We start from the raw sequence: 25,118 nt of genomic DNA, 5'->3' as shown, positions 1-25,118 counted from the left end.
ACTGCGCAGGCCGGGCGCTCTCTGACCCGTAGGCTAGGAATGCGCAGGCGCTCTCTCCTGTCTGGGGGCTGGGGCATCGGGGCACCCGCGGGCTGTCAGGCGGCGGTTCTCCTTCTTTGCTATACGTCGCTGTTCCTTCCCAGTAATTTGTCAACTTGACAGAAATGAGTGTTCGGGCGTTTTGGCTGGTGGGGCTGGAGAGGGGAGAAGCGCCGTCAGTGAAGTTCTCGAGGTAATGATGTGCAGAATGCGAATTTGCATTTCCCCATTAACGTTTACTGTTAGAGGAGACTTCCAGAAACGAGCCTTCAACAAAATGCGTTGTACAAGTAAACACAGGCATTTTGTATTCACCACGTTCGTTATACGACAGACAGTACTAGAAAGTTGATCCTGTTCGGAAAGCATTGGATAACGATTGGAAAATTGATTAGTTCAGAGTTTAACGGCGTACTCTCTACTTACTGGGCGAATAGGGTTTGTGAAATGGTAGGAATTAAAGCAGTGCAAAATTTTCTTCAGTTAACTAAAAAGCAAACGACTTGCGTGGATACAGAAGAATGCTGAACTTTTTAAAAGGATCAGGAAGTTAGAATATGGTGCAACAAAGAAAGGGTGCATGATAATGTAGATGAATTCTTCATGCGATACAGTAAGTTGCCAAGGGAAAATAAAACTAGCAATGTGAGAATAGAATGACAATTAATGTACTAGAGAAACCAAAATTGTGCATGAATTCTTTTAAATTGGGATGGCTAACGCGGTCTGAACAGAGCAAGTCTTGTTACAAAAGCAAAGAGGTGCCAAAAATTGGAGAACGTACACTATTGCTCGGGTTTACGTACACAACTCTCTCCCTACCTTCCTTCCTTCCTTCCTGCCCTCCCACCTACTGGTGGGCTTTACAACTTCCTTCAGTTTCATCTGTCCCGTTTTCCCCCTATGCTACGTCTCATGCAATCTTGCTCATCATATTTTAACAACGTGTGAAGGTCTCTGAAAGGGCACAGTGGAGGTATATCTGTGGTGATTTGGTTGGAGAAGGTGGGGTTGTTCTCACTAGAGTAAAGGCAGTTGGGAGGTTATTAGATGGGCACAAAAAGCACAAAATATAGTGAAGTTTAAATATCACAGCTCACCATAGCTGATGGGGCAAAGACCACCTCAATAGCAGAGCAGTTAACACAACACTTATTCCAGCTCTTTGAGTTCAATTCCAGCATTATCTGTAAGGAATTTGTACATATTCCCTGTGAATAAGAGGTTTCCTCTCTCAATCCAAATGCCTACTACTTAGTAGGTTGATCGGTCATTATAAATTGTCTTGTGATTAGGCTAGGGTCAAATAGGGGGGTCCCTGGGCAGTGCAGCTCATTGGGCTGGAAGGGCCTGTTCTGTGTTGTATCTTTAGTTAAACAAGTTTAAGATTTTTGATAAGAGATACAGTTGATGTGTGGAAGAATGTTTTACACACTAATGGTAAATGCTCACTGCCTACAAGGGAGGTAGATGCAGTGAAGACAAATAATTTTGAAAGGGAAATAGATTGATATTTGAGGGAAATAAGTTTGTATGGCCATGAGGATAGAAAGGGGAAATGAGACTGAATTGGCCCACAGAGAAGTGACTTGAACTAATTGGGCCTCCTTCCGTGACTCCATAACACCTTCGAAATCTGGATATTTTCATTTGTTTCCCAGTACCAATACTGCTGTTTTTTTAAAGGCCTGTACAATGCTATATTGATGTTAAACCCAATAAAGTTGCTGCCTTTAGTTTCAAAGTTGGTAAGAAATTGCAAATGTTAATTGTATTTGGTAAGTAGGTTATATTGCACATACAATATAGCACCCTGCAGTGATGTTCCATTTTATTTGCATTTTGTTAAGTATTCAATGGCATTTATGGCAGTTATCAAAATATTTATCCATGTTTTCTTTTTATAGACAATATCCAACAGTTGAAAAAAGAGCCAAAGTTTTCAATGGGGATACCTATACAGAAGTGCCAGAAGATGGTATCTTTCTTGGTGCACTGTTGTGTGAACTTGGTATGACTGATCTGAACAAGAACTTTGTGGAACTCAGAGATAGTTGTTGCAGAATAAATAGGACATCAATCTATGAAATTGCTGTTGGAGATGGAACTCTTTGGCCTGTTCTTGTAATGACACAAAATGCCGTCCTCTTTGCTTGCCTTCCTTTAGTTGAACAGCCTTTGAATCCCCACCCACCATTAATAAACCTACATGGGATTTCTGCTGCATTTGCACTACTAACGGGGTTAATGGCCTTTCTAAATGTGTCACAGAGAAATGAATCAGATGTTGCCGCTAAGGTTGCTCAGCTCCCTGTAATGTTGATGCATGCATGTCCGCTTGGCACTCCAACAGATACTGATTTTGGATGGATGCAAACCCTCTCCGGAAGCCATGGTCCTCATAATTCAGTACAGACCCAAAAGCAGCCAGCTTGGAAACCTGGTACATACAAAGGAAAACCACAGGTTAACGTCTCTGTCACTGAACAAATTCGGTCAATGCAGTATGGCAAGAAAGATGTAATTGATGTATGGCAGGATTATGGAACTGTAACATGTAAGGTTAGTACTGTATATGTACATTTCATTGTTCAGAAATCACCTTCCAACAAAAATGTGGAATGTGTTGATTTTTTAAAAAAAGCTTACTTTTTTAGTGTTGAAGTTGTATATCTATAGTTTATCACTTTTTGTGTTTTTTATTTATTCAGAGAAATCACACGTTTGTAAATTTGATTCTTATTCTTACTTTGCTGAATCCTAAATAGATGATAAGGTAAATAATTGAGTTGTAGCTTTGTGCATTGTTATGATGAACATGGGGCTATCACAAACATGAACAAATATGAGGTAATTCTACTCAGTGACAAAATTTTTTACTTCAAAGTAAGAATTTTGAGTCTCACTATAGGACATGAGCTCATAACTAAGGTGGTACAAATGAAGTGTTATATTTCTAGTGATACTGTCTTTCTAAAGAGATACAAAATGAAGGCCTAGTTACCTTGGCAAGTGGGTGTAAAAGATCCTGTGGTTCATTATGAAAACAATCAGAGTGATGCTGTTGTTTACAACAGCAAAATTTATTTCTTGGCCAAAATCAATGGATGCATTGAGCGTATACACAAACTATATGCAAATTAGTTCCTTGCTTGTAACAGCAACAGTCATGATGTAAAGTAATTTATTAGTTGTAAGTGCTAAATAAATGTGTTTCTTTCCAACAGGTGTGTAGCTTAATAGAACTTACTTCAGGTTGTCTGCTGTCTCTGCTGTTATTATTGAACAAAAATGTTTCTGATTTCCTTAAAGTTTCGTTTGTTGTTTTCTGTATTTGTTCCAATTTAGTGCGACTTGGAAGGAATAATGCCAACTGTTACCGTAAGCCTGAATTTACCCATCAATGGATCTCCTCTCCAGGATATTCTTGTGCATCCTTGTGTCAGTGTAGTTGACTCCACTATCCTTACTTTTAATAGCGTGGATGATATGGATGATTCACTGTTCAATGGACCATACAAGTTTCCCTTCACACCACCATTAGATGTATTTAAACTCTGCTACTACGCTTCCCAAGTTAGTATTCTTGTTAAACTTGAAATAAGAAAGTATATGAATTTTGATTCAATTTATGCAGTATCTTTTTGAAAGTTTTGTGCAAAAGTCCATTTTTATAACAGCTGTTTATTTTACTTGAACTGGTTTCTAACTTTGAATTATAGTCTTGGTGTCAGACTTTACTCAGTAAGTAGCAATCTTGCTTTTAAGTCAGAGTGTCATGTGTTGAAGTTGTAACTCAGCACAAATAAATCTTGGTTGACAGTTCTATAACAGTATACAAAGACTGCCATATAATCAGAGCTGTCATCTTTTAGATGAATTGTTAGACGCCAGTCTACTTACTCATGTCAATGTAAAATTGCTCATGCACTTCAGAGAAATGTAGAGATATTCTTGTTCTTAATAATTCTCTCAACCAGCCTCACTCTTGCTTCCATTTATGAATCTTAGTCTCCTGTGCTTTCTGTATTTCAGTATGTTAATAACTTATGAATATTTTGATTATGTTGATTATTATCTCTGAATAAATAACTTGTTGCAGAATACTGGATAATCACTGGTATGTAGGTTTACTGATTTGAACTGAAAAATGCTGTCCTCTAGATGGAATACATGGGAAATCTCAAAGATTGGTTGTCAAATCTGGGCTTTGTCTCAACTAATTTTTCCACTTCACATCACCCGAATACTAAATTTGAAAATTGAAGTGCAAGGATGATTTGTGTCTACATATGCCTGACTGAATTTACAGAATTTTCACTTCATTCACTTAATGCTTTAAAAAGATGAATTACAAAAGTATTTTTAAGTTCTGGTGTTGTCCCAGATTTTGTGATATATCAATCAGCTCCTCGTAGTTTGCTCCACTCGTCAGTTTAACAGTGGCTGATCTGACTGTAATCTGAACTCCACAACCCAGCCTCACAATACCCTACCTTTCTACCCCCCCCCCCCCCCATGTCATGAAGAATCTGACTAACTGCCTTCACCATACAATGTGGGACAGAGTTGCAAAGACTCTTGGCCCTGCCTTAAGTGGGTGACTCTTTCTCTCTATAAACAGCCTGCCCAGACCTTCCAAGATCTTGGAGGTACAAGAGAGTGCTAGAACAAACAAGATGCTAGAGGAACTCAGCGGCTTAAGTGTGAAAGGAAATTGACAGTTGACTGTCCAGAAGAAGGGCCTCGACCATCTATTTCTGCTGCTTAACCTGCTGATGCCCCTCAGGGTTTTGTTCTTCACTCAAATTGCTTCTCCTTTGACTCCAGTGAATACAAACCAAGCCAGTCATAAACTGAACTGTTTTAATAAGTTAGGTTCCAGTTACAGCATTTTTATTCAGGCTTACTGCTTTGTGGAATTATTTGGATTATAATTTCATAAGATTTTAAAAAAGCAGCTTGCATTGAACAGAGGAAATCAGACTGTTGGGTCTTGTCAGATTAAGCATTCATGAAAGTGAAACACTGATCGTGTTAGAGCTCTTAATTAAATTATGCCTCATTGCTTTGTTTGCAGGTACCAATCCCTCCAATTCTTGGTTTCTATCAAATGACAGAAGAAAAGCAACAATTAAAGATTGCAGTCAATCTAAAACTTCATGAGAGTGTCAAAAATGGATTTGAATATTGTGAAGCTCATATTCCCTTCTTTAACAGGTATTGAAGGTGGTATCTTGTATTTTTAAAAAAGTTTGCTATGTCAGTGAAGGTTAATGTGGGATATATGTACAAGATATCCAGCAAATCTGTAGGATGTGGTATATAGTAAAATTGTATAATAAACTACCCATTTGAATATCAAGTGTATTATTTTATTGCTTGCCTTTCAGCAATTTTAATGTGTCTAAGGTTGGTAAGTTGGTGATGTGTGGGTGGCAATTAGATGGGATAGGTTGCGGTAAGTGAATGAAGTTCTTTGCTAGATGGAACTTGGAAGGCTCATTTTACAAAAAATGGCGGATTGGAGGATTGGCATATTGCTCATGTTGTTCCATTGTTTAAAAAGGGTTCTAAGAGTAAACCTAGCAATTATCGGCCTGTGAGTTTGACGTCAGTGGTGGGTAAATTGATGGAAAGTATTCTTAGAGATGGTATATATACTTATCTGGATAGACAGGGTCTGATTAGGAACAGTCAACATGGATTTGTGTGTGGAAGGTCATGTTTGACAAATCTTATTGAACTTTTCGATGAGGTTACTAGGAAAGTTGACTAGGGTAAAGCAGTGGATGTTGTCTATATGGACTTCAGTAAGGCCTTTGACAAAGTTCCACACAGAAGGTTAGTTAGGGAGGTTCAATCGTTAGGCATTAATATCAAAGTGGTAAAATGGATTCAGCAGTGGCTGGATGGGAGATGCCAGAGAATAGTGGTGGATAACTGTTTGTCAGATTGGCAGCCGGTGACTAGTGGTGTTCCTCAGGGATCTGTACTGGGTCCAATGTTGTTTGTCATATATACTAACGATCTGGATGATGGGGTGGTAAATTGGATTAGTAAGTATGCAGATGATACTAAGATAGGAGGCATTGTGGATATTGAAGTGGGTTTTCAAAGCTTGCAGAGTGATTTAGGCCTGTTAGCAGAGTGGGCTGAAAGATGGCAAATGGAGTTTAATGCTGAAAAATGTGAGGTGCTACATTTTGGTAGGACTAATCAAAATAGGACATACATGGTAAATTTTTAGATTTTTTAGATTATGAAGACACGTAGTTCTCTTTTATTGTCATTTAGTAATGCATGCATTAAGAAATGATACAATATTTCCTCCGGTGTGATATCACAAAACACAGGACAGACCAAGACTGAAAAAACTAACAAAACCACATAATTATAACATATAGTTACAACAGTGCAACAATACCATAACTTGATGAAGAAGTCCATGAGCACAGTAAAAAGTTCAAAGTCTCTCAAATGTCCCACATCTCACGGGGACAGGAGAAGGAAGAAAAACTCTCCCTGCCATGCCCGACCACAGTCCGATTCTGAGTCATCCGAAAACTTCGAGCCTCCGATCAGCTCTCCGACACCGAGTACTGAGCGCCATCTCTGTCCGAATGATTCGACCTCAATCTTGGTCGCCAAGAGCAGGCAAAGCCAGGGATTTTGAGGCCTTCCCTCCGGAAGATTCCCGACCGCGCAGCACCAACAGCAGCGAACTGGCGTTTCAGAAATTTCTCCAGATGTTCCTCTGTGCTTTCACGTCGGTCTCCGACGGCACCTATTTAACGGATACAATATCATTTTTCACCGGAGAGCTGTGCACGCGCCAATTGGTAGGGCATCGAAGAATGCGTAGAACAGAGGGATCTAGGAATAATGGTGCATAGTTCCCTGAAGGTGGAATCTCATGTGGATAGGGTAGTGAAGAAAGATTTTGGTATGCTGGTCTTTATAAATCTGAGCATTGAGTATAGGAGTTGGGATGTAATGTTGAAATTGTATAAGGCATTGGTGAGGCCAAATTTGGAGTATTGTGTACAGTTCTGGTCACCGAATTATAGGAAAGATGTCAAAAAAAATTGAGAGAGTACAGAGGAGATTTACTAAAATATTGCCTGGGTTTCATCTCCTAAGTTACAGAGAAAGGTTGAACAAGTTAGGTCTTTATTCTTTGGAGCATAGAAGGTTGAAGGGGGACTTGATGGAGGTATTTAAAATTGAGGGGGATAGATAGAGTTGACGTGGATAGGCTTTTTCCATTGAGATTGGGGGAGATTCAAACAAGAGGACATGAGTTGAGAGTTAAAGGGCACTAGTTTAGGGGTAACATGAGGGAGGACTTCTTTACTCAGAGAATGGTAGCTGTGTGGAATGAGCTTCCAGCAGAAGTGGTTGAGGCAGGTTTGATGTTGTCATTTAAAGTTAAATTTGATAGATATATGGACAGGAAAGGAATGGAGAGTTATGGGCTGAGTGCAGGTCAGTGGGACTAGGTGAGAGTAAGAGTTCAGCACAGACTAGAAGGGCCGAGATGGCCTGTTTCCATGCTGTAATTGTTATATGGTTAGATGGTTATAAAATTAGCTTTTTTCTCAAATGGGAGATGTAGGAAAAAGTCCAGTGGCCTAATGACACTTAATATGTACTATACAAAATGAATATAATTACAACTAAATAGATAATTGTTTAGTAATAACATTCCGAAATTTCAAACATGGCAGCGGAATGTGCGGTGACATGTGTGGCCTGCCCCAGCATATGCTGCTTGTTAATCTAATCACTATGTCTGGATCTACATGTGATTAATAGATAATCTAATTTTAATATTTTTCATCTGTTGCATAACATAAGGTCCCGGAATCTGTTTTCTTAGCAAGTTGTCTTTGAACATTGAGAATTTTTCTCTCTGGGTGCACCATGCAGACTATTTCTGTGGACTGTTTGTTGAAGGGATTTTCCTTGGGTAATTTAAATAGGTAGTTACAGCTTCTGCAAACAAACCTGACATTTAGAGATACCAGTTACATTTGCAATATTGATTCACATCCAAACCATTAAAACAATTTTAATAATTATCTTTACATTTCAATATTGATTCTATTAGAATCAAATTATTTGTAGGATTTTTCAACCATGACCACTTCTGACTTCTCTTAATCTATCAACTTCTATCATTTATGAAGAGTGGAATAATTTCATATCGTGCAGTATGTTTTAAAGAAAAAAAAGCTACTGCCAGAAATTCTTTAATTCTAACGACAACTGTGATAATTAGAAATCTAAGTACTGTAGTGAATTCCGAAGGCATTATAGAGTCAGTTCTACAAATATAACCACAACAATATTTCTTTCCCTATAACCGATATAAGACTTTTAATAGGTGTTAAATTTTGGTGCATACCCGTTACAATAGTTTGGTAGCCTCCAACTTGAAGGCATGAGCATGAGTTTCTCGAACTTGTGGTAATTGCCCTCCTCCTCTCCCCCCCCCCCCCCACCACCTCAGCCTTCACCATTCCCTTATTCCTATTTCCCTCTCACCTTATCTCCTTACCTGCCCATCACCTCTCTGGTACTTCTTCCACTACCCTTTCTTCCATGGTCTTCCTCCCTCTCCTATCAAATTCACCCTTCTGTAGCCCTTTATCTCCTTCACCAATCAACTTCCCAGCTCTTTATTTCAATCCCCTCCCTCCCTCCCAGTTTCACCCATCACCTTGTACTTCTTCCCCCCCTTCCCCCACCTTCTTGCTCTGACTTTTTTATCCAGTCGTGATGAAGGTCTCGGTCCGAAACATCAGCTGTCTACTCTTTTTCCATAGATGCTGTCTGGCCTGCTAAGTTCCTCAGTATTTTGTGTGTGTTGCTTGGATTTCCATTATCTGCGGGTTTTCCCTTGTTTGTGACAATAGTTTATCATAAGGTTTGTGGTTAATTACTGTATTTGAAATGACCCTGTGCTTTTAGTAAGATGTCTCTGCAGATATGTAAAACATTCAATAATGTTTATATAAGTTCCACATTGCGATTCATTACAGTTCAATAGGTACATTTAATGACAGAAATGTAGACAACATACATCCTGAAAGTCTTTTTCTTTACAAACATCCACAAGGTCAGAGGAATGCCCCAAAGAATGAATGACAGTTAGAAGTTAGAACCCCAAAGCCCCCTCCCAGCTCCCTCCCCATGCAGAAGCAGCAGCAAGGCAACGACCCCCCTCCCCCAGCAGCAAAAAAGCATCAGCGCCCTCCACTGAGCTCTCAAGTGTGCAGCAAAGCTTCAATAAAGACACAGACTTGCAGTACCCAGAAGTCCACTCGTTCACCCAGTAATTTGACATACCACAGGCTCTCTCTCCCCAATAAGGAAAGAGAGGTGTCCCCATTTCACACCAAGAGTGGAGACATAACAAACAACTCACTGACTTATGATGTTACAAGTCTGTTGCGCCGCTTTTTCTGACCCCTGTACCCGGAGAATCAGCCCAGAAAAGGCTCGGGTCTCTGGACACAACCAGCAGCTAGCCCACTGCTCCAGATGTTCTGTGTTCTCCTGTGACACCTCAGTCAGGGGCACCGGCCTTGAATCAGCCCATCTCCCGAGCCACGAAAAATCCGGCACCCTGAAGGTGCACTAGTCTTCCAGGCCATGTCCTTGGGATATCAAAAAACGGCTGGTCATAAGGCCCTGAGAGCAGGTCCCATTCCTGCGAAGAACCAAAGTCAGAGTGTAACTCCAGGTCAGGGTCTTCAAAAGAACCATGAAAAGGGGAGAAAAAAAGAGATATTAAAGATAGAAATAGAGCTGTTTTCAAAGATGCAAGGAAAGGAGTCGCCGTTTAGCGCCATCTTAACTTTGCTCCGCCCTCATTAAAGACGTACTAAGGCAAGAACCATTTGTTATATGAAAGTGGCTCTGTTTCTTTTGAGAACATATGAATTCTGCAACAGCTTGCTAAGTATTTTAAGTTGATCGGTATCATTTACATCGAATTAAATTCAGACAAGTATAAAATTCACTTATTTTATAAGTTATATGAACAGTTTTTTTATATTTCAGAGAACTTCTGCATGCTATGTTATTTTCTGATCTCTACAACATATCTCAGATTTAAATTAGTGTTAAAAAGTTATAGAAGAACATAGAACATAGAATAGTACAGCACAGTACAGGCCCTTCGGCCCATAATGTTGTGCCGACCCTCAAACCCTGCCTGCCATATAAGCCCCCAACCTTAAATTCCTCCATATACCTGTCTAGTAGTCTCTTAAACTTCACTAGTGTATCTGCCTCCACCACTGATTCAGGCAGTGCATTCCACACACCAACCACTCTCTGAGTAAAAAACCTTCCTCTAATATCCGCTTTGAACTTCCCACCCCTTACCTTAAAGCCATGTCCTCTTGTATTGAGTAGTGGTGCCCAGGGGAAGAGGCGCTGGCTAGCCACTCTATCTATTCCTCTTATTATCTTGTAAACCTCTATCATGTCTCCTGTCATCCTCCTCCTCTCCAAAGAGTAAAGCCCTAGCTCCCTTAATCTATCATAATGCATACCCTCTAAACCAGGCAGCATCCTGGTAAATCTCCTCTGTACCCTTTCCAATGCTTCCACATCCTTCCTATAGTGAGGCGACCAGAACTGGACACAGTACTCCAAGTGTGGCCTAACCAGAGTTTTATAGAGCTGCATCATTACATCGCGACTCTTAAAGTCTGTCCCTCGACTTATGAAAGCTAACACCCCATAAGCCTTCTTAACTACCCTATCCACCTGTGAGGCAACTTTCAGGGATCTGTGGACATGTACCCCCAGATCCCTCTGCTCCTCCACACTACCAAGTATCCTGCCATTTACTTTGTACTCTGCCTTGGAGTTTGTCCTTCCAAAGTGTACCACCTCACACTTCTCAGGGTTGAACTCCATCTGCCATTTCTCAGCCCACTTCTGCATCCTATCAATGTCTCTCTGCGATCTTTGACAATCTTTACACTATCTACAACACCACCAACCTTTGTGTCATCTGCAAACTTGCCAACCCACCCTTCTACCCCCATATCCAGGTCGGTAATAAAAATCCCAAGTAGAGGTCCCAGAACAGACCCTTGTGGGACACCACTAGTCACAATCCTCCAATCTGAATGTACCCCCTCCACCACGACCCTCTGCCTTCTGCAGGCAAGCCAATTCTGAATCCACCTGGCCAAACTTCCCTGGATCCCATGCCTTCTGACTTTCTGAATAAGCCTACCGTGTGGAACCTTGTCAAATGCCTTACTAAATCCATATAGATCACATCCACTGCACTACCCTCATGTGTATGCCTGGTCACCTCCTTAAAGAACTCTATCAGACTTGTTAAACACAATCTGCCCTTCACAAAGCCATGCTGACTGTCCCTGATCAGACCATGATTCTCTAAATGCCCATAGATCCTATCTCTAAGAATCTTTTCCAACAGCTTTCCCACCACAGACATAAGGTTCACTGGTCTATAATTACCCGGACTATCTCTACTACCTTTTTTGAACAAGGGGACAACATTCGCCTCCCTCCAATCCTCCGGTACCATTCCCGTGGACAACGAGGACATAAAGATCCTGGCCAGAGGCTCAGCAATCTCTTCCCTCGCCTCATGGAGCAGCCTGGGGAATATTCCGTCAGGCCCCGGACAACTCCAACACCTCCTGTCCCTTAATATCAACATGCTCCAGAACATTAACTTCACTCATATTGTCCTCACCATCATCAAGTTTCCTCTCATTGGTGAATACTGAAGAGAAGTATTCATTGAGGACCTCGCTCACTTCCACAGCCTCCAGGCACATCTTCCCACCTTTATCTCTAATCGGTCCTACCTTCACTCCTGTCATCCTTTTTTTCTTCACATAATTGAAGAATGCCTTGGGGTTTTCCTTTACCCTACTCGCCAAGGCCTTCTCATGCCCCCTTCTTGCTCTTCTCAGCCCCTTCTTAAGCTCCTTTCTTGCTTCCCTATATTCCTTAATAGACCCATCTGATCCTTGCTTCCTAAACCTCATGTATGCTGCCTTCTTCCACTTGTCTAGATTTTCCACCTCACTTGTCACCCATGGTTCCTCCACCTTACTATTCTTTATCTTCCTCACCGGGACAAATTTATCTCTAACATCCTGCAAGAGATCTCTAAACATCGACCACATGTCCATAGTATATTTCCCTGCAAAAACATCATCCCAATTCACACCCGCAAGTTCTAGCCTTATAGCCTCATAATTTGCCCTTCCCCAATTAAAAATTTTCCTGTCCTTGTACTAATGTCTCTGTGCACCTACTGCATTTCATTAGAAAACTAATACCAAATCACAAATGTTAGCGGTGGTGGTTGTTGGGCTTTATATAACTTCATTTGTAGTTCATGGGCCCAACTCTCTCAGCTGTGTTTAGTGTCATAATAGCAAAGGCTTACTTTTATGTATAAAGGAAAAAGGTATCAAAGATGAGAGTGGAACCTTTAAATGGTGACATTGAGGAATTGCTAATGGGAAACGAGATGGCAGATTGGTTAAAATATTTTATTGTATCAGTTAGAACTGCGAGCATCCCAAAGATATTTGATGGGCTGGTTTCAAATAGTATTAAAGAATGTTTAACAATTCCTGCCATGAGGAACAATTTATTGGAGGGAGAAACTAATGAGACAAAAGGCAGACAAGTTACCACAACTAAATGGCCTATACCTGAGGGTTATTTGTTTACACAGCTGTCCTTTTAATTTCAAAGCTGATAACTGTTTATAGCTCACATTTAACCAGGTTTATTTGAAGTCTGCTTCTCCCCTGTTATACACATAATTCCTGAAGGAAATCCTATGTTTGATGATCCCAAATGGGGTCTTGGCATTCTCATGCATGAACTGCAAGAAATTGGCTGGTAGGTGCAGCAGTTAGTTAGGAAAGCTAATAGCATATTGACCTTTCTTGTAAGAGAGTTGGGGGTTTAAAAATAAGGAAGTATGGTTAGATTTGTACATAATGCCTATGAGGCCTATGGACAGCCTTTAAAGCCTTATTTAAAAGAGGTTATACCTGTATTGGAGATGTCTTAAAGAATTTCACTAGGGTTATTTTTCAAGTAAGAGAGTTGCCCTATCTTAAACCCCTAAACAAATTAGGAGAAGGTTCTACAATGGGTCGTCAAAACTGCTGAATGCACCATTGACACCGGCCTACACATTAGCAAGGACGTGTGTACAGAAAGGTGCCAGAAAAGGACCAGTAACATGAAGCATCTCACGCACCCTGCTCATGGATTGCTTGACCCATTCCCATCAAGGAGGAGGCTGGATAGCATCTGTGCCAGCACCACAAGACTTAAAAACAGTTACTTTCCCCACACAGTAAGGCTGATCAACATCTCCACCCACTAATTGCACCACTACTTTATTATCTCCACCATTACTTTACGTAAAGCCTAGCGTCACTTTATTGGCATACAATCTATGTATACAGGTATAAGCTATCTTATATATTAATATTTATTATGTTTTATTATTTTTGTATTATTTGCCCTTTTTTGTGCTGCATTGGACTTGGAGTGATAATTATTTCATTTTCTTTACACTTCTGTACAGGAAATGACATTAAACAATCTTGATTTAGATTTATATTCTTTAGTGTTTAGAAGATTGAGTGGTGATCTTATTGAAATATGTAAGGTACCAATGACAGTAGAAGTCTAGATGTTTCCACTAGTAGGTGAACCTTGAATTAGGAGTATGATTGCAAGATAAGGGAGCAATTACTTAAAACTAAATTCCATAGGAATTTTATTTCATGAAGGGTGTTGAACCAATGGATTGTGGGGAAGTATTTAAAGAAGATACATTTTTTTTGAAAGATCAGGGAATTATGAGCTATGGAGATCCAGCACAGAAGATGAACTAAGGCTTGGGACCTTGATTTAACTTTATTAGCAAGGCAGATTTGAGGGGCCAAATGGCCACCACCTCCTTCTATTTACTTCTGTTCTTATTCATCGTTAACAGAAATCAAAAAATACTCAAATGTTTTGCAGTAAAGTAAAATTTGATTTCCAGGCATTTTAATATATCTGATTATCCTGCTCTCTTCATTTCTTGATAGGGGTCCAATTATAAACACTGATTGTAAGGTGAACCATGGGCAGCTAGAGGTGGCACGAGAGAAAAGCTTACTGGTTTGGATCATTGGTTAGCATACTATTCTATTTCACTTAAATTTGATTCAAAATACAATATTTTTACGAACTTGTACTATAGTTATTTTTAAAATATGAATTAATCTACATGGTCAGTAAATGAAATTTTGTATTTATCATATTAGTTGTCTTTTTAAAGAAATACAATTAATGTCATTGTAAATGAATTGAATCTATTAAACATCTTTAATCAGCCTTGTACAGAGGCATCATGCTTATTCATAAAGCATCCAACATTTGCTTCAGTTCCATGTCTGCTAGCTTATTTCAGCAAGCAAATTACATTACATAAATGATGGCAAATATTCTAGTGGGCACGTGGCCAAGTGGTTAAGGCGTTCGACTAGCGATCTGAAGGTCGTGAATTTGAGCCCCAGCCAAGGCAGCGTGTTGTGGCCTTGAGCAAGGCACTTAATCACACAGTGCTCTGCGACGACACTGGTGCCAAGCTGTATGGGTCCTAATGCCCTTCCCTTTGTCAACATCGGTGGCGTGGTGAGGGGAGACGTGCAGCATGGGCAACTGCCAGTCTTCCATACAACCTTGCCCAGGCCTGCACCCTGGAGAGTGAAGACTTTCCAGGCGCAGATCCATGGTCTCGCAAGACTAATGGATGCCTTTATTTTTTATTATTCTATGAGAAGTAATTGCAAGCTCTTATCAATTTAATAAAGCCAAATTACTTTGTATTGGATTGTTTAAAACCCTGACCAGATATGATAATTTCACTGAATTCTTCCAAATTTTATGTTTTATGTTTCAGTTAATTACTGCATGCTTTGTCATTTCTGATCTCTTTACAATATATTGCCGATATAAATTACAATGTGTTGAAATGCCATGCAACAGTGTGTCACTGTACCTATAATAGAAAATTAATATAGATTATAAAATAAGTTTTGATTATTGGGCTTTATTTATCTTATTTATTTCAACTGTGGTTCATGGGCCCAATTCTCTCAGATTTATAAGAGCTTTTATAGGTATATAAAAAGGAGGAGGGTATCAAGAAGTGGAACCCTTAGAAGGTGATACTGAGGATTATTACAAATAGGGAAAAAGGAAGTGGCAGGTAAGTTAAATCACTATATTATATCTGTTTTCACCTTAGAGAGCACTGCACGTATCTCAAAGATTTCTGATAGGCTAGTTTAGAATAATCTGATTACTTGTAACAATTCCTACCACAAATTACAACTGGAAAGAAGCAGAATTAATTTATCAGGTCAAAGGTTTGTTTTGTCAGAATTTCCCCAGGTGTTGACTATCCTGCTTTACCATTTTTTTTTAGTTTTTAATCAGCTATTTTTATACATTTCTATCTTGCAGAAAACAAAATCTTGTGGAAAATTGAAGCTAAGTTATTTGCTAGAGTTGTTGCATGGACTTGACACTTTATGTTATATTTTTCAAACCAATTAGATATGGAAATGCTTAAGAAAAATCAGCTCTGAATATTTCATTTTATCTTCCCAAATAAGAATATACTGAATGAGGAATGTGCTATTTAAAGTTTTTGGTGTTGGTAATTTATTGTAAATGCACTTTATTCGCTTCTTAGGTCAGAAATTCCCAAAGTCATTGGAAGTATCTTTAACTGGTACAGTAACATTCTATGGAGTTGGTGCTGCAAACCAACCAATGCAGCCAACCGATCCATTCTGTATTGGACTTACAGCATATGTTAAGGTAGACTGCTGCTTTCCATTTTCTACTTGGTTATTTAGACCTTCCAAAGGAGGAAAAGGAAATGTGTTAATTAATAACAAAGCCAAATGAACAGAAATTACTTTAATTGCTGCATCACTTTTACCTACCTTAAGTTTTGACCGACTATAGCTTTTCATCGAAACGAGTAATATTTAATTATTCACATTTTACTCATATTGAATACTTAACATAATTATTCAATTATCTTTGGCTATCAAACTTCATATTACGATTTTTTTCTGTACCATTCCTTAGATTGAGGAAAAGCAATGAAGGATATGTAACGACATACATACAAATAAATTCCTTAAAATGTTAGATTTGGTATACTTTGTTCTACTTTTCAGAATCAAACATGCAAACTATTTGGATTAAATCAACAATGCGACAAGTAGTTTTGAAGTCCTAAGTTCACACCAAGTCTTTGATATTTAAAAAAATAGAAACTGCTGGAAATTCCCAATAGGCCGGGCAGAATCTGATGTTTAACGAGGAAAGAAGCCCTGAATTTGGAACATTGGCTTTTTTTATTTATTTATAGCTATATAAACTTAGGTAAAAATTGCTAGGACTTAAGGCTAATGAGTTGAAATGGGTATTTTTCTCTCCAGGAAAATACCAATTTTTTTCTGACAGAGCCCATATTACAAAATTCAAATGGCTTTTGAAGAGAAATTATAAATTCTTCACCACAGAAGGTGATGCAGCTTCATAAAAAATGAAATCTTGAAGGAGTAATTATATTTAACAGCTTGGAAACATGATTAAGTTGGTTTGAAATCAAGAACAATGTAATTTTACTAGAAGAATCTGCTGATGGTCTAAAACTTTCTTGGACAAAGATTCCAAGAGCATTATGGCTTCAGTAAAAGATAGTACTTTAAATGTTGCATATCTAACTTACAAATCAACTTGAGAAGTGGACCTTTTTTTTCCCCTTTCTAAAGAATGGGCCATTTGATCTCTTAACAAAAATGGACACAAATTCATTTCCACAAAGAAATTTATTGTAACCAACATAACATTCATGGAAAACAAGCTAAATAACGGTTGGCAATGTTATGATAAAATGTGGTTGATTTCTTGTTCCAAAATACCTAATTAATATTTAATTTTATTATCAATCCAGCTTTACTTCCGAATCCCAGATTATACATTGACTGGTTGCTATGTGGACCAACATTCAGTGCAAGTCTACTCTTCAGCAAAGCCTAAAATTGTCACGTGTAAGTTTCAATAATGTTCTTATTGTATTGATCGAATGATGAAGATTTTGGATTTTCCTTCAACAAGAATAGGTAACCCAGCATGAGTCAATCTCATCTGCAATTATTGCCAAAAAGACAAAAACATTGACATGTTCATTTAAGTGCTACACCTGTCCCTACACCTCATCTCTTGCAATCATTCAGGGCCCCAAACAGTCCTTCCAGGTTAGACAACACTTCACTTGTGAGTCTGTTGGGGTCATCTATTGCATCCGGTGCTCCTGGTGCGGCCTCCTCTACATCGGTGAAACCCGACGCAGATTGGGGGATCGCTTCGTCGAGCACCTCCACTCCGTCCGCCGCAACAGACAGGATCTCCCGGTAGCCACCCACTTCAACTCTGCTTCCCATTCCCATTCAGATATGTCCATACATGGCCTCCTCTACTGCCATGATGAGGCTGAACTCAGGTTGGAGGAGCAACACCTCATATACCGTCTAGGTAGTCTCCAGCCCCTTGGTATGAACATAGAATTCTCCAACTTCTGGTAATTCCCTCCCCCTCCCTTTCTCTATCCCTATTTCACTCTACCCCTTCCCCCAGCTCTCTCATGGTTCCGCCTCCTTCTTCTACTACCCATTGTTTTCAGGGCTATGACAGCAATGCTTCCCCTCCCCCACCCCTTTGTCTTTTAAATTACTGGTCTTTCAACTGAAGCTACAAGCATTCTTCAAATCCTTCCCCATCTTTCATTCTTCAGTCCTGACGAAGGGTTCTGGCCTGAAACGTCGACTCATCGTTTCTGACTGATGCTGCCCGACCTGCTGAGTTCATCCAGCGTACTGAAAGTGTAGCTTTGATCACAGCATCTGCAGATTATTTTGTGTTTACGACATGTTCATTTACTGGTCGTATTATATTTCTGCCTTCTGCCTTTCAATAGGTGATGTTAGTCATCAAAAATTTAGATCCTTAAGATTTTGATGGTTACACTTATTGACCTTTACTCTTCTCTCTCATCCTAATTTCAAGTTTTTTTGAAGTTTCTCCAGATCTTCAATGTCCTTGTATCACAAACGAATTATTAACCAAGGGGAAAGTGTAGCTGATGCTTATAGCAATCTATCAGACCTGGCTGTAGTGATCACTGAGGAAGTATTAGCCCATTCCTGTGCAATTTAAGCTGATGTTTATAACCTAATCGTTGTAATTGACATTGAAATTCAAAAATTGTATATTTTTTGTTTTTCAGAATTCATTTACTTTTGCTGGATCTTTACTGTTTCTAGTGAGCTCCACCCTCCACTAACTGACTTATCATTTCACTTTTTAGCCAAGGAGCTGCTTTCTTCTGAGTACTACATCTGGAACTCCAAAGGTGATGCACCCATAGCCAGCAGATCTTTACTATCCTGAAGTAGTTTGGACAAACATACGGACAACAGTTTTAAAATGTAAATTTGCTTTATTATACATTTTTAAAACATAGGTAGCGTTTTAGTTGTGTACCAGACCAAATCTGTTTTAAAGTGTATACAATTGGAAACTACTATAGTAGTTTACAATGAAGTACATGCTTTTGTAAATATAATGATTAAAATATGATGAAACTGATTCTGAAAGTACAAAGCAGTTTTTTGCACACATGATCAGCTCTAATTTTGAGATCTCACAGGTATGCATCTCTCAAGTACATTAACACCCCTACTGATCTACTGATTCTCCAGCACCTTGAACAAGTGGCCATGATTAATGTATAAACCTTGACAATGAATATTAGGAGATAATTTATTCTATGTGTTCAATTCATATCTCCAATAACCTTGTCATGAGAAAGCAAGGAATGGAAGCAGTGTTGGGTTATATTTATTCCTGACCGTCACTCCCAATTGTAGTGATAATTGTAAATGATAAGATAGGATTAGATAAACTATTTATCCCAAAGAAAATTATTGTTGTAGAGTTCCTCAGTCAGAAATATATACTTTAAAATACAAAATGTAAACATTGAGCTACGAAAAATATACAAAATGTGCACTAAAAAGTAATAGTGCAAAATACAGATGTGTAATGAAGCCATGTACTTGTATACTTGAGGAGTTGTAGAGTCTTCGCCTCAGGGAGAAAAGATCTCCTCGGTGGAATCACTCTGTTACTAAGGGTGCTCCTCTGTTTCTTCAGAATGCCATGGAGGAGGGTGGGAGGGATTGTCCATAATGCTCCATAGCTTCTGCAGCACCTCCTCTCAGACACAACCACCAGGGAGTCCAGTCCCACCCCCAGAACAGAACCAGCCTTCCTGATGAGCTTATCAATCTTCTTGGCATCGGCTGCTCTCACCCTGCTGCCCCAGCAGACTACAGCATAGACCACCACAGAGTTGTAGAACATCTGCAGACTAGTACTTCAGATGTTGAATGGCCAGAGTCTCCTCAGGAAGTACAGTTGGCTCTGTCCCTTCTTGTACCAAGCCTCTGTATTTTTCGTCCAGTCCACGATGGTGGTGATGCTATCCATGGATCTGCAGATTTCCTAGGCTGTATGATACAGCTATGCACTGATTAAACTGACTTTTTTTTTCTCTGGTGCGCATAGTACAACTAATCAGCAGATGAGCTTTCTCGTGTTGTGTCGTGCAGCTAAGCGTTTGAATAAGCTCACTGGGCCATTACATAAATTGGACATCCTAATGTTTAATTTTAATCACAATCTCTATTTCAAACAGATCAGTGCCACTCTATATAATTGCACAAAAACATCCAGAAACAATTTACACAAATAGTAATGAGTAATCATTTTTAAGAACAATTTAAAATATTGCACACTAACAATTTGGGAAATTAGAATGTTGCAATTTACAAATTTTAGTTAAATAATTTATACAATTAATTAATTCAAGATCAACATTTTTAAGGAAAAGTAACTTACACTTATAATTAACCAATGCTCAGCTGTTTCATGTAAAAAGTAGAATGCACAGAACATTTTAACTAAAAAGAATAATGGATTAAAAATAAGTTGTAGTGTGAGCGGAAAAAAACAACCGTGACAATGTGATCTTTATATGAGATTCATCATTTAGCATCCAAATGATGTCAAACAAAAGCTTATTTCTGTTAGTTTGTTCAAAAGTTCATTTAGATATATAAGAACAGGTCAGCAACATTCAATCCTCATTTGTTTAACTTCCTCAGAATTATCTTCATGAATTTGTCATCTTACTGATGCAGCAAAAAGAAACAATTTCTGTTGATCTCAGGCCCAGACAAATACTGCACATGCCTCCAGAGAGAAATTGTATTCTCATGCCTTGTTTTAATAGTTTAGTTTTCCAATACCAGAAATGTAGTAATTTTAGACAAACTTCTTGGACAATTAATGAGAGCCAGATATGAACCATGATGGTTTTATTATACTGCCTTCTCCCAAGCTAATTAATAGAAGAAGGCTTACTTAAAAATAAGTCTTAGAGTTAATCTGTACTTCACTGTTTTTACTAAAGCATTCATAATGTTGTCAACTTTTCTATGGCTTTGCAAAATGATACAAATGTTGGTATCATAAGAATAGATACAGTACCTAGAAAGGCTATTGTAAAGGTTGATTAGAACCATGAGTCAGCATTCATGAATTGGGTCATTTTGGTTATCCTATGCCGTATTTCCTTACAACATTGTCAGTGACTTTGCTACACTGTGCCAATATTAATCCTAAATGTAAATACTTTTCCCCAACTACTTGATCAATTTCTTCAAATATTCACATTGTCGGGATCTGCTATCAAAATTTTCTTTTACAGAAGTACATTAAATATGTACAGAGTTATAAAAATGTATTCCCAAGAACCTTATGTTGACAACTTTCACCAAGTAGTTTCTACTATCTGCAAATTTACAGATTTAGCAATAGAGGCATTCATTTTCCTACCATATGAATAAGCTGAGGGCATCAGTGTTCTAACAACTTTTCAATTTTTATTGTGTATGTGCAGTATAATTCAAAGGCTCTCAGCTGTAGAGAAATGTTCAGTTTTCTGCATCTTTATTTCAACATAATTATGTACAGTAGAATATTTAGTGTAAATTAAAATATTCCTTTAAAACCTCAGCTTTTAAGAATTCTGACGGAGTCTATAATTGTGTACCATTGATATTTTTGCATTTAATAATACCAAAAAGATTAGAACGGCAAATATGTTCTCGACTAAATGATGTTCAAAGATTTCCTCCATATTTGTTACGGCTTCATTTTGGGGGAAATTGTGAACAAATGGGAAGGCCGATGCCATCTGCAGGTTCAGTTTACCCTTCAACAGGCCTCTGAGGACAAAGAAAGCAGGAGAGAAGCCCATGCTTTTTTACCTTTTGTAGTCAGCTGATCCCACTGAGTTGTTTTTGGTCATGTCTGGAAATCTACTACTTCAGAAAGATTTTTTAAAGAGAGGGTCTGTTTCCAGTTTGTTAGGTGACCTGTTTTGTGTTTTCAGTGTGTCTGGGAACTCCTTAGTGTAATTAGTGACCTTTGAACTCTGAAGCTAATCCTGAGCTGTTTTGTATTCCCTACTCATCTTTAAGGCCGGTCTTCTCTCTTTTTCAGTATCCGTTGCTACAATTAAAGAAGAAACAGCTGCATTTCAAAGGGATTCCGATTCTAGAAGCTTAATCGTGATTGACAAGCCCTTCTTATTCTGGGCAATAAGAAAACTCTGGGAGTCCTTTCTTCAGCTGAAACTTCAATCATTTTAAAAAATTATCTCATTTGGATTTCATTCTACTCCTTTTATAACTATTCTGCTATACAATTTTACAAAGTTGAAAGATGCTTAGTATTTGCAGTGTATATGAAATGCATTCATCGCAAGATTGGTGCCAGACCTATATTGTTGATGGGGAAGAAGCCAAAATCCATTTAGCTTCACAACACAGTTATAAAACATTGTGCAAATCCTGCACACGGTCTTCTGTCACAACACTGTTATCAGTGTACATAAAGGCAGCTTGCAGCATGCTATTCTATAAGGTAAAATGTCTAGGAAGTGTGCACATTAAAGCTACTGTTTTAAGTATTTTCACAGCTTTTTGTAAAGGGGACAGCACTTTGTCATGTGGAGGACTTGTAAGTAGATTAGCAAATGAATTCTAGCATATAGCCTTGTTTTTCTCAACTGTACCTTTTCAGTAATTATTGTTAAAGGTACCAGCTTTTGCCTGTACAGTTGTTACCTTATAATGTTGGTGCCAGGTTATAACATCTAAATAAGATCAAAGTAAATTTAAACTACCCTTTTTTTTATACTTTTAGCCTTTATTTGCAGTTCCTCTTACAACTAAAAATAAAGCTGAATCTTCCTGAAGTAGCCAGACATCTGTAACTAAGATAATCCTATGGGTACAGACAGTGAAAATCTAACCAATTGCAGAGGCCATCATAGTTAAATCAAATCCTGCTTTGCCTCACACTCAGGCGTAGATGTTAGTAGGGATTGCTGGGCAGTCTCTGCTGCAGAAATCTCAGCAATTTTTCATCCTTTTTCCAGCCACAGTATCTAGGGTCAATTGTAGAATACCTGTCTCCATTCCAATGAATTTAGTGTTCTGGTGGTATACGAGGAACTATATTTATCTTGTGAGCTAAGATAACAGCAGATAAGGACACTTAACACAGAAGCAAATTCCAGCTAAATTAATTTTGGAATAATTTTCCAAGAGATAAAGATAGTTAATGATGACTGTAAACCAGAGATTAATTTCGGTTCATGATGTAAGAGACACATGAAAGATCTGCACAAACAAGATTGTCAAATCATACTTGATATATGTATGATTATAATGACCAATACTTGGAAGCAAATGATTTAATTAAAAGCCTACTAATTTCCTTTTGTATAATGGAACATGCTGTGTCTTTGGCCATTGTATTAAAACTCAATATTAATTTTCTATTCACCACTAATATAGTTCTGAGCTTGAAATGATGACATACATGAATAAAGGTTAGGTAGTATGTATTATCAAAAAACCTATGGACTGCTTGAAGTATGTACTTTCAAAAGTGATGTTAATATAAAACAGCCTTATATTTTAATTACAACTGAAAAGTCTATTTTGTAAAAGAATGGTTTCTTATCCTGCCGCTAGCTCCTCAAATTTGCATCTAAGAAAATGTCTGTGATATACGCTGAGTGGCCGCTTTATTAGGTACAGGAGTGGAACACTGATCTTCTCCTGCTGTAGCCCATCACTTCAAGGTTTGACGTGCTGTGTCTTCGGAGCTGGTCTTCCGCCCACCACTGTTGTAACACATGGTTATTTCAGTTATTCTTGCCTTCCTAATGGCTTGAACCAGTTTGTCCATTCTCCTCTGACCTCTCTGATTAACAAGGCATTTTTGCCCCACAGAACTGCTGCTCACTGGATGTTCTTTTTGGTTTTCGCTAAACTCAGAGACTATTGTGCATGAAAATCCCAAGAGATCAGTAGTTTCTGAGATAGTCAAACCATCCTGCCTGGCCCCAACAATCATTCCACGGACAACATCACTTAGATCCCATTTCTTCCCCATTCTGATGTTTGGCATGAACAAGAACTGCACCTCTTAATCATGTCTGCATGCTTTCATGCACTGAGTGGCTGCCACATGATTGATTAGTTATTTGCATTCACAAGCATGTGTACCTAATAAAGTGGCCACTGAATACAAGTCTGGTACCCAATAATAGCTCCTCGCTGAAGAGAAGTAGATGACTTGTTCCCAGTCAGCTTTTCAATTAAATATTGTGAGGACAGTTTGTAAATAGCTTGTTTAACTTGTCCTTTAATCATCTTTCCAGTTTGAAGATTCTTCCTTCTATTGGTTTAACTTAAAATAAATTATTTTCATGCTCAAACCCTAATCAACCATGCCTTTCTATTTAGATGTTTCTTTTCATTTCCAATACACTGTGGAAATAATTGATGAACAGCCGTCAAGCACTAATTTTACCAATCTGAGTATTTAATTGTCTTAACATTTTATATATAAATATATATATATCTGTTCCATTTGAAAGATTAAAAGGTTATTTTAAGCCTCCAATCATGCTTATGTTCTATTTATAGAAGCTATTTTTACAAGCCTCATTTATTGCTGTTATTGCTCTAACTTTTCTTATTTTGTTCAATTTTACAATGCATATAAACAAATTCTATAATGATGACCAAATTACAACAGCAGAAATGCAGGTCTGAAGTCAACTGATACTGCATAATATTAAGCATAACGTACACTTGATGTCATTTTACACGGACTTTACAAAGTTAAGATACATCTGATGAGAATGCAGATTATCAGAGTAAATCACAATAGCTCAATATTGCAAAATAAGATGTATTTGAAAGAGGAAGACAGTTAACAAAGATGTTGAAAAACAATTAACATTGTTCAGATTTCAGGGACTTCTTGGGATTACATGTTAAATGCCCACAAATCAGATTTGCAGTAACTGAAAGTGAAACTGATACTTCCTTCACCAAACTTTGCAAAACTATCTAATTCCAGCTAGCGTCCAGTCAGTTGGTTGTATTATCAGATTAGAATACATTGTAGGGATTGTTATCTGTTCCTACAGAAAGGAACTGCTACCAAAAGAAAGCTAAATGTTGGCTGAATTCTGAACCTTTTAACCTGGCTCAAGCCTGTTGCTCCCTGTTATGCAAATACCTTAAAATCCCCCTGTTTAGTTCAGTGGAAATAATTTTTTGAATGACAGGTTTACTTTGTGTGGATTCAATTGGTGATTAATCCCCCTTTGATCTAGGGTATTTTGCTAAACTACCAGTTACCTCTTCTGACAGAGTGCAACTGAGATTAGGGAGATCATTGGAATGCTATCAGGGTGTAGGTTTATTTTCCATAACCTCTTAGAGCAAGGGCAAGGAAAGCAATCTATTTGC

General features: G+C 38.4%; 1 protein-coding gene across 3 annotated transcripts; it reads left to right on the top strand.

Annotated features, from left to right (window-relative positions):
- The first annotated feature begins 43 nt into the window (after nucleotides 1–43).
- ap5m1 (adaptor related protein complex 5 subunit mu 1) lies at nucleotides 44–24,217 on the top strand. Of its 3 annotated transcripts, XM_072268248.1 has the most exons (10): nucleotides 45–232; nucleotides 1,947–2,050; nucleotides 2,393–2,601; nucleotides 3,388–3,615; nucleotides 5,120–5,259; nucleotides 14,175–14,260; nucleotides 15,830–15,957; nucleotides 17,108–17,204; nucleotides 18,521–18,641; nucleotides 21,784–24,216. In XM_072268248.1, exons 1-9 carry the CDS (start codon nucleotides 165–167, stop codon nucleotides 18,601–18,603), a joined length of 1,143 nt encoding a protein of 380 aa, XP_072124349.1. In that variant the 5' UTR covers nucleotides 45–164; the 3' UTR covers nucleotides 18,604–18,641; nucleotides 21,784–24,216. The 3 variants fall into 3 exon arrangements, with proteins under 3 accessions (XP_072124341.1, XP_072124349.1, XP_072124333.1); XM_072268232.1 differs by having other exon boundaries at nucleotides 1,947–2,601; XM_072268240.1 differs by lacking the exon at nucleotides 3,388–3,615 and having other exon boundaries at nucleotides 44–232; nucleotides 1,947–2,601; nucleotides 21,784–24,217.
- Nucleotides 24,218–25,118: the final 901 nt, after the last annotated feature.

Source organism: Mobula birostris, chromosome 1, assembly GCF_030028105.1.
Source record: "Mobula birostris isolate sMobBir1 chromosome 1, sMobBir1.hap1, whole genome shotgun sequence".
Classification (NCBI taxonomy): domain Eukaryota; kingdom Metazoa; phylum Chordata; class Chondrichthyes; order Myliobatiformes; family Myliobatidae; genus Mobula; species Mobula birostris.
Note: the sequence above shows the minus strand (reverse complement) of the source record. Positions and strands in the feature narration are given on the sequence as shown.

Bases quoted from the DNA above. Each gene is read 5' to 3' on its own strand.
- ap5m1 (XM_072268232.1), top strand. From the start codon at position 165: ATGAGTGTTCGGGCGTTTTGGCTGGTGGGGCTGGAGAGGGGAGAAGCG. The intron at 14,261-15,829 runs GTTAGCATACTA...TTCGCTTCTTAG, and splicing joins CTTACTGGTTTGGATCATTG to GTCAGAAATTCCCAAAGTCA. The intron at 15,958-17,107 runs GTAGACTGCTGC...TTATCAATCCAG, and splicing joins GACTTACAGCATATGTTAAG to CTTTACTTCCGAATCCCAGA.